This window comes from Leopardus geoffroyi, chromosome E2, assembly GCF_018350155.1.
Source record: "Leopardus geoffroyi isolate Oge1 chromosome E2, O.geoffroyi_Oge1_pat1.0, whole genome shotgun sequence".
Taxonomy (NCBI): domain Eukaryota; kingdom Metazoa; phylum Chordata; class Mammalia; order Carnivora; family Felidae; genus Leopardus; species Leopardus geoffroyi.
This window is the reverse complement of record NC_059335.1, coordinates 9,848,684-9,858,991: the sequence shown is the minus strand read 5'-3', so window position 1 is coordinate 9,858,991 and position 10,308 is coordinate 9,848,684. Positions and strand designations below refer to the sequence as shown.

At 58.2% G+C, this 10,308-nt stretch overlaps 1 protein-coding gene and 2 long non-coding RNA genes across 6 annotated transcripts; 2 read left to right on the top strand and 1 right to left on the bottom strand.

The window, feature by feature from the left end:
• Positions 1–335: 335 nt before the first annotated feature.
• On the bottom strand, positions 336–7,613 carry KPTN (kaptin, actin binding protein). 4 transcript variants are annotated; one of them, XM_045441891.1, is made up of 13 exons: positions 7,278–7,607; positions 6,854–6,936; positions 6,647–6,731; positions 6,499–6,553; positions 5,162–5,237; positions 4,961–5,034; positions 4,544–4,653; positions 4,387–4,464; positions 3,678–3,753; positions 2,854–2,989; positions 2,581–2,763; positions 1,209–1,254; positions 336–776 (listed from the first exon to the last, which is right to left on the bottom strand). In XM_045441891.1, exons 1-13 carry the CDS (start codon positions 7,498–7,500, stop codon positions 661–663), a joined length of 1,341 nt encoding a protein of 446 aa, XP_045297847.1. In that variant the 5' UTR covers positions 7,501–7,607; the 3' UTR covers positions 336–660. The 4 variants fall into 4 exon arrangements, with proteins under 4 accessions (XP_045297847.1, XP_045297845.1, XP_045297848.1 ...); XM_045441889.1 differs by having other exon boundaries at positions 5,162–5,297; positions 7,278–7,576; XM_045441892.1 differs by lacking the exon at positions 1,209–1,254 and having other exon boundaries at positions 7,278–7,613.
• A 126-nt stretch (positions 7,614–7,739) lies between these two features.
• On the top strand, positions 7,740–8,800 carry LOC123578373. The gene is made up of 3 exons (XR_006702341.1): positions 7,740–8,205; positions 8,539–8,655; positions 8,760–8,800. It is a non-coding gene; the product is annotated as an uncharacterized LOC123578373 (long non-coding RNA).
• Positions 8,801–8,827: 27 nt separating this feature from the next.
• On the top strand, positions 8,828–10,274 carry LOC123578749. Its single transcript, XR_006702497.1, has 3 exons — positions 8,828–8,946; positions 9,695–9,792; positions 10,190–10,274. It is a non-coding gene; the product is annotated as an uncharacterized LOC123578749 (long non-coding RNA).
• The last annotated feature ends 34 nt before the right edge of the window (positions 10,275–10,308 follow it).

The following is a 10,308-nucleotide window of genomic DNA, read 5'->3' as shown; positions in this document are numbered from 1 at the left end:
CCTGACCCAGAGCTCTCCACTTGGGTCTAACCTCAGACCCGGGGCTCTCCCCTGGGGTCCAACCTCAGTCCTTTCTGTTGGATTCTACAGTCTTTTCCACGTTGGTTTCACTCCAGCCTTTATGACAGGGCCTCGTTTCTAACCTCCTACTCCGTTCTCTGAGGTCTACAGCGTGATCTCACTTCGGTCCCACTTCTAGGTCTAACCTTGGCCTTTCCTCTCCCCATATTCCCCTCCCTCCGTTCCTCCAGCACCCAATGCGGAGCCTGGCACACAGCAGGCACTCACCGACCGCTTGCCAGAACAAAAGAAAGAGAAGGAAGGCAACTCAGAAGTCTGGTTCTTCCGGACATATAAATTATCATTGGCTGACCAACTCTCATTGGGGGCAGAAGAGGGTCAGGAGTTGGGGGGGGCGGGGATCATCCCGTTTCCAAATGGGGACACTGAGGCACAGAGAAGGAGTGTGTCAGCCGGGCTCACAGGGCACAATGGGGCACAGCCAGAGCAGGAACCCACGGCTCTACCACTGGAGGGTGTGGGGAGACCATCCTCTCCTTCAGGATGCTTCCCCACCACGAATGGCTGGAGGTGACAGCCCCAGTGAACCACACCAGCGTCTGGGGTGGGCAGTGGGTAGGAGCTCAGGAGCCCGGGGTCTCAGCAGGCTCTGGACCCACCCCGTCCCCAGGCCTCTGTGACTGACGTCGTCTCCTCTGCTGCACTTGATGCTGAAGCCGGGTCAGGACCAGCTCCGAGGCCTGGACCAGGCTGTGCTGTGGGGGACAAGAGGAGGGCAGGGCTGAGACCGGGCAGCCCGGGTGCAGGTTAGATCACTCGGCATGGTGTGGAGGAGACAATCCCACAGGCCCGGAGCTCGGCTGCGGCGGGAGGCCGGAGCGCAGACCAGCCGGTGGGGTGGGGGGACAGGTCCCTGTGAAGGGGTGAAGGTCAGACCCAGGGGGACGGCCTTCAGTGAATTCCCAGTGGGAAGAACAAAGACGGCACCCAATCGTACGGGTCTGAGGTTAGGACTCGGAAAGGACAGGGGAGGATCAAAACATGGGAGACAGACCGCCTGAATGGGAGGTGAGGCTGAGGTCAGACCACAGTGGGGGAGACTGAGGCGAGACCTTGCCAACAAAGAGTAGGCCAACGGGACAGAGAAAGAACCAACCAAAGTGAAAAAGGCAGCAATGTGGCATCACCTGAGGGACAGAGTGCGACCCTGGCTGGAGCGTCTGAGGCTAGACCCTGGCAGAAAGGGCAGAAGAGATTACAGTGAGATGGCCTGAATGAGGGAAGAGGCCTTGGTGAAGGGATGGTCAGACCACAGGGAAGGAAGTCCTTTCTCCCACAGTCGGACCACAGCCTCTTCCACTGGGATCAAACCTACGCCCTTTCCATTAGGGTCTAACCTGCGACCTCTCCGCCGGGGTCCAACGGTTCCCCTTTCTTCTGAGGTCAAATCTAGACCATTCCATTGAGGCACAGACAGTAGGAAAAGACCCAAGCAAAGACTAGAGGAGGCGGTATGGTTAGCTTCCGGGAGAAAGAACCCCGGCTAGACCATACAGAGACGGTCTTGGAGGCAGACCAGAGATACGGCCAAGGCAAACACCACACTGGGAGCCCAAGGCGGACCGCAGCCTGAGAGGTGGGGGTGGGGAGCCACAGGGAAAAGGCTGGAGGGGAGACTGCATTAGTTGGAGGTGAAACGGAATGGGGGGGTTCCGAGTTGGACCTCGGACCATTGAACGGTTGGCGACTAGACCCCAACAGGGGTTACGGCAGTTAGGCCGCCATGGCGGGGTTCAAAGTACAGCCCAAGGCCGGACAACAGACCAAAGCTCAAGGGCCTGACCACAACAGAAAGTTCCGAGGTTAGGCCTAAGTGGAAAGGTCCAAGGTTAGACATTGGTGGAAAGCCGGAGGCTGGCTGCGGGAGGCCCGGAGGGGAGGCTATGGGACAAGGGTAGGAAACGTCGTTCGGGAGTCAGAATGCGACAGCAAGGGGGAGGTCAGACCACAGCCGGAGCGCAGCCGGCTGCACACAGAGGAGAGGGCGAGGCAGTGAGGAGAGCGGGCCCTGCGGGAGGGCAGAGGTTAGATCACTGGGCGGGGGGGTGGGGGCAGATCTGGGTGAGGCCACAGCGAAGGGACAGAGTCAGACAAAGCACGAGGAACCGAGGGCTGAAGTCAGGAGGCTGAGGGCGGGCTGGGGCTGACAGATGCCATGTCGGAACCCCCTTTGCCATGATGGTGCCCCCCCCCTCCCCAACCAGCGGCCTCTGCTCCTGGGACTGTCCTTGGCCAGCGAGAACCTCCTCCCAGAAACAGGTCACTCCCTCCTCCAAGAGGGGGCCTGCAGCCAACGATCCCTTTGTGCGAACGATGGGCTCAGGCTGCAGGGCTCCCGTGGGGTCAGGCCTTTGAGGCCACCTCCTCGCGTGGCTACTCCCCGTGGCCTCTGACGTGTTTCCCGCGGGAGCGTGCCCTTGAGATGGCGGCTGAGCAAACACCCCCACCCCAGGCGCCGCTGCAAGGGGGGCCCCCCCCCGACCTAAGGAGCTCAGCTACCTGTAGGATGTGCACGCCCTTCAGGGAGACCACGGCGAGCTCCCGCAGCCCGTCCCCGGTCAGGTCCACGTGTGCCAGCGCCAGCAGTGGGCTGGAGAAGTCTCGCTGCCACAGGAAGCGGAATCCCCGCTCGGCCTCGGGGAGCCCGGACTCCGGGCCGAAGTACTTGTAACAGAGGAGCTCCTGTGCAGGGGGGCGAGGGGTTAGGACCGCACGGGGACGCGGGGTGGCGGGAGGGGGCAGGGGGTGGCAGCCCCACCCCTCCGGTCCCACCTGTCCGTAGGTGGCCACCAGGACTTCGGGCCGCCCGTCCAGATCTACATCGGTGACCAGGCCACAGAGGACGCTGTCAAACTGGTCACTGCCGGGCAGGAGAAGCTGGTCCTCAAGGCCCCGGCTCAGCAGGTCCCTGAGGGTCACGGAGGCGGTGGGGGGGACCGCGGTCGCACCACGGCGCCCGCCGCCCTCGGCCCACGCCGCTCCCCTGCTCAGGTCTGGACACACCGCTCCTCCTCGGCACCCTCGTCTCCGACCCGGACGTCTTCACGTCCGTCAGACTGCTCACGCAGACTGTCAACCGGTATGGACGCCCATCTCTGTCCCCTGGAGGCGGGGCCATCTCCCTCCCGAACGGAAACCCACTTTATTCCTTCTGGTGACACCCTGGCCTCCGGTCCGGACACCCACATCGCCTCCCTGGAGCCTGGGAGCTGGGTTCCAGCTCGGACATCAGGTGAGCCACCGCTGGCTGCCACTGCGTCGGCGGCTCAAAATCCGCCATAGCGGGAGTAAGTTACACCCCAGAAGCTGGCAAACGCTACAAGTCAGGGCTTCCTCACCCAATGAGCCCGCGGTTAAACGTTTGCCAACACGCTCGTCCAGGGGGACTCGTCCATCTGTGTTCCCGTCCCAAGGCTTCGATGGATCTGCTACGAGTTCTAGACCCAAACACTCGCACTCCCCCTCCCTGGGGCACGATCACCTTTACCTGCCCAGCCCTGGACAACCTCACCCGAGGGGGCTTCCTCCTGAGAACGACCGGGTGCGGGAGCAGGAGGTCAGGCCGCCCCTGTGAGTCTGCTGTGCGGGCCGCTCACCGATATACCACGGCTGGTTCCAACATGCTGGCCACGAGCACGCTGTACTCTTCCCGCTGTGGCCGGTCCTGGGTCTCTGGAGACGGGACACGCGTGGGGCGGGGCCTGAGGGGACAGGCTCCAGCCTCCTCCTCGCCATCCCTCCTCCCCTGCCCCACTGCTCTGAAAGAGGAGGGAGACCCTACCTTCGCCGTGCTATGAAGGGAAGCTTCGCGGTTAGACAAGATGATGGGAGGAACAGGTGTGAGACCAGAGAGGGAGGGAGACGAGTAAGGAACGACCCGAGGGGCGGAGGGCAGCCCGCAGGGGTCAGGCGAACGGAGCCATCAGAGAAGGGCAGGCCACAGCAAGAGAAACAGAGCAACAGGCAGGAGAGGGGAGCCTGGGTTGGGGGAGCAGCGCTGAGTCCCCAGGAAAAGCTTGGGGGCAGAAAGCAGCAAGAGACAGAGTGAGGAGGCCAGAGAGGGGGATCAGAGGAAGTCACAATGTGAGGGCTGATGGTTAGACGAAAGGAAAAGCAGAAGGTCAACTCCAGGGTAAAGGACGAAGATTAGAGTCCAGGGGCAAGTGGCTGAAATGAATGTGAGGGCACAGAGGGGAGGGAGGGAGCATGGGAGGGATGGGCAGGGGCTGGACGCTCCGGGAGAGGGGTGTGAATCTGGGAATGGGGAGCTGAGTCTGCAGGGTCGCCCCCCACCCCAGAGCTCACCCTCGGGGGCTGAGAGGCTGAACACGATCACTCGGGAGATGGGGCCGTCCTGCAGGATCGTCCATGTCTGCAGAACCTCTGTGTGGGGGGTGAGGAGTCAGGGCCCCGCCCCGCCCACTCACCCCGCCCCCTGCCCGGCCCCCATCCCGCCCATCACCTTGACTTCGCTGGTCCACGTGGGCAACTCGGACATAACCGCTCTGACAACCCAGAGCAGAGAGTCGCCGGGATGTGCCGGGGAGATTGTGGACATCAAGCCAGAGGACGCTGGCGGGTGGGCAGGTGGACGGAGGGGCCGGAGGGCGTCATCAGATACCGGCCCCACATTCTGCCTCCCCACGAGCCTCCGCCCCCTTCCTGTCGCCCTGGGGCCCCGCTGGGCCTGATTTCTCTCTGGGATCACCACTCGCCATCGACTTCATGTGTATGGCCGGAGTTTTCTGAACTCACCTCCCCCGCCCAGTTTCTCTGAGGTCATCTCTGTCTCTACCGTCCCTGAGGGCTTTGCCACCACTTGATTTCTCGGAGGCCGCCTCCCCGGGGCCCCGCTGGCCTCTTTCGGGGGCTCTCTTACCTACTGGTCAGATTCGTGAGCTCTGGGAAGAGGTTTTCCACGGGATGTTCTTCAAACTGATGCAGCCCCTCGTTCTGGGGGAACGAAGACCGACCCCCGACTTGAAACGTGTCGGTGGCCAGTCTCACGCACAGACCCTGCACCAGCCCTTGGCAGCCCGAGAGAGCAGGGCTCTGCCCGCCACACCTCCCTCTGCCTCACCTCCTTGTAGAGATGAATGGCCGGGTCATTCCCACTCAGGAGAAACACTGTGTCCAGCTGCTTCCCGACCTGGACCCTGAAAGCAAAGAAGTCTAGAACCCCTGCGAGGGAGAGTCCACGTACAGAAGTTTCCAACCTGAGAATCGTAGAAACGTTCTGTTTCTAGAGCCCTTCCTTGCCTGCTGGAGTCCTCATTCTGGACGTGGGTTCAGGAATGGGACGTGGAGAGCTCTAGAAAGGGTCGCAGAAACCCAGAACGCTAGAAACTCTTTAATCTAGAACTCCAGTGTTCCCCAAGTTCTGTTTCCTGTCTCCTTCGAAATACCAGAACTTTTAGAAATTGCCACGGTGGATATTCCGACTCGTACAATGGCGCAACATCCAAATCCTAGAATTCAGAACATCAGTGTCTAGAATTCTCACCTGTTAAGACCAGAAGTTGGCAAACTATGACCTTCTGACCAAATCCAACTTACCGATTTTTGTCAATAAAGTTGTACTGGAGCACAGCCACACCGTTCATTGACATAGTGTCGATGGCTGCCTTCTTGCTACAAGGGCGGACTTGAGTTGTTATGATAAAGACCGGCCCTTAGCAGAAAAACTTTGCCAAGGGCTGTGCTAGACCACCGATGTCCTAGAATGGAATCTGGAGCTCTAGACTGGAATTCTCATATTTTGGGGTTCTAGAACCTCATATCCTAGATGGCCTGTATTCCACCTCCTTGAAATACGAGACTATGACATAGAAGAATGACTTTAATCATCACGAAATCTCTGAATTACCAAACAGCAGAGCTTTCAGATCTTGGAATCTCAGAGCTTACGACTCCAGAAAACTTCGCCCCTCTGGGTCCTTGAGTGTCCAAGTCGAGAACCCCAGAACCTGAGCGTTGTAGATGTCTAGGACACAGGTGCTCAGTTAGCGCTCAGAGGATCTAAATAGCGACCTTAAAAGCACCGTGCTCTAAAGAACAAAACGAGAGGGGCGCCTGGGTGGCTCAGTCAGTTGAGCGTCCGACTTTGGCTCAGGTCAGGAACTCAGTTTGTGAGTTCGAGCCCCGTGTCGGGCTCTGTGCTGACAGCTCAGAGCCTGGAGCCTGTTTCAGATTCTGTGTCTCTCTCTCTGCCCCTTCCCCGCTCATGCTGTGTCTCTCAAAAATGAGTAAACATTAAAAAAATTGTAAAAAAAAAAAAAAAAAAAGAACAAAACGAGAGTCTGACACTCTTCTGGTAGGTTTGCTGCCTCGTTTGCTGCAGCCTCCCCCCCTACACACACACACACACACACACACACACACACACACTCTATTGTAATACACCTGTGGCTTACATACTCTGCATGGCACAGCTGGAAAGGAGTGAACTGGAGTTCCAGGTTCAGGCAGCTCTCTGTAAGGGGAGCACACGCAAATAGACACCGGGGACCTGACAGGTCCCCCCTCCCATCTTCCCCATCCCTCCTTCCCCGGAGCCCACACTTACGGGCAATGGAGTCAAGATTGTACTCAGAGCCAGGCTCATAGTCGCAGTAAATGTTAAGGAACGGGCTGCCCTTGTCCCCTGAATCCTGGGATGGGAAACTGGCCTCAGGAAAGAGGAGCGGCACCAAGGGGCATCTGGGTGAGACTCAGGGGGATCCGCCGTGCGTGTAAGGAGAAGGGAATGGGTAGGTGGAGGGAGGCTGGATACCTTGATGAACGTGATCCCCACAACCAGGCCCCGCTTTGGGGGCGACTTGTTGAAGGTGTCGATGGAGACGATCTCCGCGTCCACTGGGAGGGGACAGTTCAAAGTTCGCGTTTCAGGCAGACTTCTGACCCCTCTATCCCCCATCATGGCGACCCCTGACCTCTAGTAATCGCTAATCTCCGACCATCTGTGCAATTATCATTACTTCTGGCTCCATGTGAGTCCTGATCATCATAACCACGGTACGAGGAATCCTGAACCCTAACCACTGACACCAATGCCTCCTGATCATCAGCCTTCACCGCTTTCAATCACCCGGATCCCATTCTCCCATCATGGGGACCCAGCTCAGGGCCTCAGAAGCCTTCTCGACACCACGTTCCAGGCCCCCCCCCCCCCCCCCCGACCCCATGGCGCCACGCACCGGGAATATAGTTGAACTGCAGCTCCTTGGCCACGGGCCGGATTTTCTGTCGGAGGTCCTGGTAGCGGAAGCCCAGCACCTTGCCTTTAAGGGTGGCGGCCAGCAGCTCCCCGCGCCCGCCCGCGCCGCCCGCCAGCCCGTACACGTTGCTCTGCGACGAGAAGCGCGTGAAGCTATCCTCGCGCAGCGGGCAAGGCCCTGCGGCCACGGCCGTCTCCCCCATCACGCCCCTCCACCACTCGCCCCGGCAGCGCCCGCCGCCGCCCGCCCTACCCCACCCCACCCACCGCTCCCGAAGCGACCCGGACGGCCGGGTGCTCGCCCGTCGCGCAGACTGATGACGTAGAGCAGCTGGCGTCGTTGCCCTTTACCAAGATGGCCACCCATCGGGCTGCCAGGGCTTCCCAGAAGACCCCCCCCCCGCCCCCCCCATCGCGCCTGCGCGCACCTCCCCGCTGCTTTTCGGAGTCCCGGAGAGGGGCCTGCTGGCTGATTGTGGCCTGAAGCTGGGAGGTGGTGGCCCTCGCTGTGGGTTGTGTGGCAGGTAGAACAATAAGAATCATACAACTCAATATAGTCCGTACGTGCCAGGAACTGTTCTAAGCGCTTTGGCTCTGTCGATTGATTTAAAACCCACGACCAGGCCGGAATCCAGACGCAGGAGGTCATTTTGTCTAAGATCACACAGCTTCGCTAAGAAATAGAGTCCAAACAAGACTGTCCCAGAGTTCTTTTAATCACGTTACCTTTAAAATGGTGAAATGCATGCTTAGCCAAGGAAAAAGGATCTGGCCTTCTGTCCTGGCACCTCCTTTATTGAATACCTTTCTGCTAGTCATGCTGGCCCAGATGATCTCTGAATGTTGACAACCACCCAGGCTACGGTTAACCCGCGTTCATCCACTCAGCGTTTATGTGCTGGGACACAGTAAGTGCGTGATAACCCTTAAGTGAGCATAGTGAGTGCTCATTTATCTCAATGAATCCTTGCAACCCCGCCAAGAAGTTGCTTCTCCCAGTGTGTAGAGGATGAAATTGTGGTCCTGAGATGCTAGAAAGTGGTGGAGACTGGACCTTAACCAGGTGTTTCTGACTGTGGGGTCTTCAAGGGGTTCATAGGTGGGGTTTTTTTTTGGTCCCTAGAAGGGCATCAGGGGTTTGGGCACTCTGTATACACCTGAAAATCACTTCCAGTAGACGTGAGTTGTCCAACGGTTGTGGCCACATTGAGTAAACTTGTCACCACCACCCCACCCTGCAGAAACGTGCCTGCGTGTGCGCGGATGCACGCAGACTGCAAGATCCGTGAAGGCGGTGACTGGATCTCCCTTGGTCACAGTTAGATCCCCAGCATCTGGACCACAAGTCCGGACATAAAGTAAGCATTCAGTAAATATGTGTTAAAAATCCATAAACTCTGTGCCAGGCCCTTTGCCAAGCACAGAGGACAACTTTTTTTGTTTTGGTTTTTTTTTGAGAGAGGAAAAGAGCAGGAGTAGGAGAGGGGCAGGGAGAGAGGGAGAATCCCAAGTAGGCTCCACACTCAGCGAGGAGCCCGATGCAGAGCTTGATCCCACGACCCTGAGATCATGACCTGAGCCAAAATCAAGAGTTGGATGCTCAACCGAGCCACCCAGGTGCCCCAACAAGGACTTGTTACAAAGGAAATGTAAGAGGAAAGTGCTCAAAGGCACATAGGATCTGGAGGGTGGTGAAGAGGGGCTTCATGTCAGCTCCAGACTTTGGGATGTGGGGAGTTGGGGAGTAAAACCTCCAGGAGGGCAGGGTCTGGATATGTGGCTAATGCTGTATTCCCAGGGTTTAGACCAGGCATGGCATACGGTAGGTGCTTAGTAAATACTTGCTGAGTAGAATGTGGGGTCTAATTCTGCTTCTGAGCAATGTTTTCTTCAGGCTTCTGTCTCACGTGGTAACCTCTAAACTACATTCACTTAATATCTGTTGAGTGAATAATGGAAGCTATAGGTTTGAAAGGAAAGAATTGTCCTGCTTAATGGTTTCCACCTCTAGCGGCAAATTTGAATCAGCTGTGGAATTTTCAGGAAAAAACAAAAACCCCCAGAAGAGTGGAGAACTTCAACCAAATCCCAGTCTATTGTGCTGTGACCCAAGCCTGTGTACTTTTAATGATTTTCAGCACAGCCAGGGTTGAGACTCTCTGTTTAGGTCACGGACGGCAGAAACAGATTCAGGTGCCACTTAACCTTCAGCCTGTGCCCACAGCAGACATCAGCAATCGATCTCAGCTCTCAGGAATCTTAGAACTGAGTTCTAGGCAGCCATCATCAGTCCCCTGGAGCTGTGGGAGGAGCTGAAGGGGACAGGACCAGGGCAGGGTGTCATGGTCCACACTCTCTTGACACCATGAACCTGAACCTTTCTTGAACTTCTTCCAGGCCGTCGTCTGGAGCACCTCTTTGAGGGTGGGTCTCCCGGGCAGGCCCGCCTCTGCATCCTGTCCCCTGACCCCCCACTCACTTCCTGACATCCCATGGTATGGTGACTCTGTGTGTCGTGAGCCTCCTCCAGCTTTGTGTCCCCCCCCCCTGCCCCCAGCCAGGAGGGCCCAGCCCCGTGCCTGGGGCAGTGCAAACACATCAGACTGCTCACCAACACACATGCCTACATCGTGGGGTGTGGACGAGGCAGGTGGTCCTGACCAAGCTTTCCGAGGCCACTCCTGTGGTTCCTTCCGATACCCACTTGGTCGTCCTCATGCCCTGCCCACCTAAGTCGTCTCCTCCCTTTTCTTGTGAGCTCAGCGGGCCCCACAGATGCCACTGCGGCTTTCAACCCTCCTTTCAGGGCAACATGGACACGAGGGGAGGCTGAGAGGTTCGGTGGGCCTCTCCCGCCCTTTCTGCTGCTCTCGTTGCCTTCCATCCCTCCAGCCAGCTGAGGCTGACGCGGCCCCCCACTGTCCCAGGGGAGGAAACCGAGGCCCACAGAACCCGGAGAATGTTGGCTCGAGGCAGGTGCGCCCAGAATGCCAAGCCCGCGGCTCCTCCCT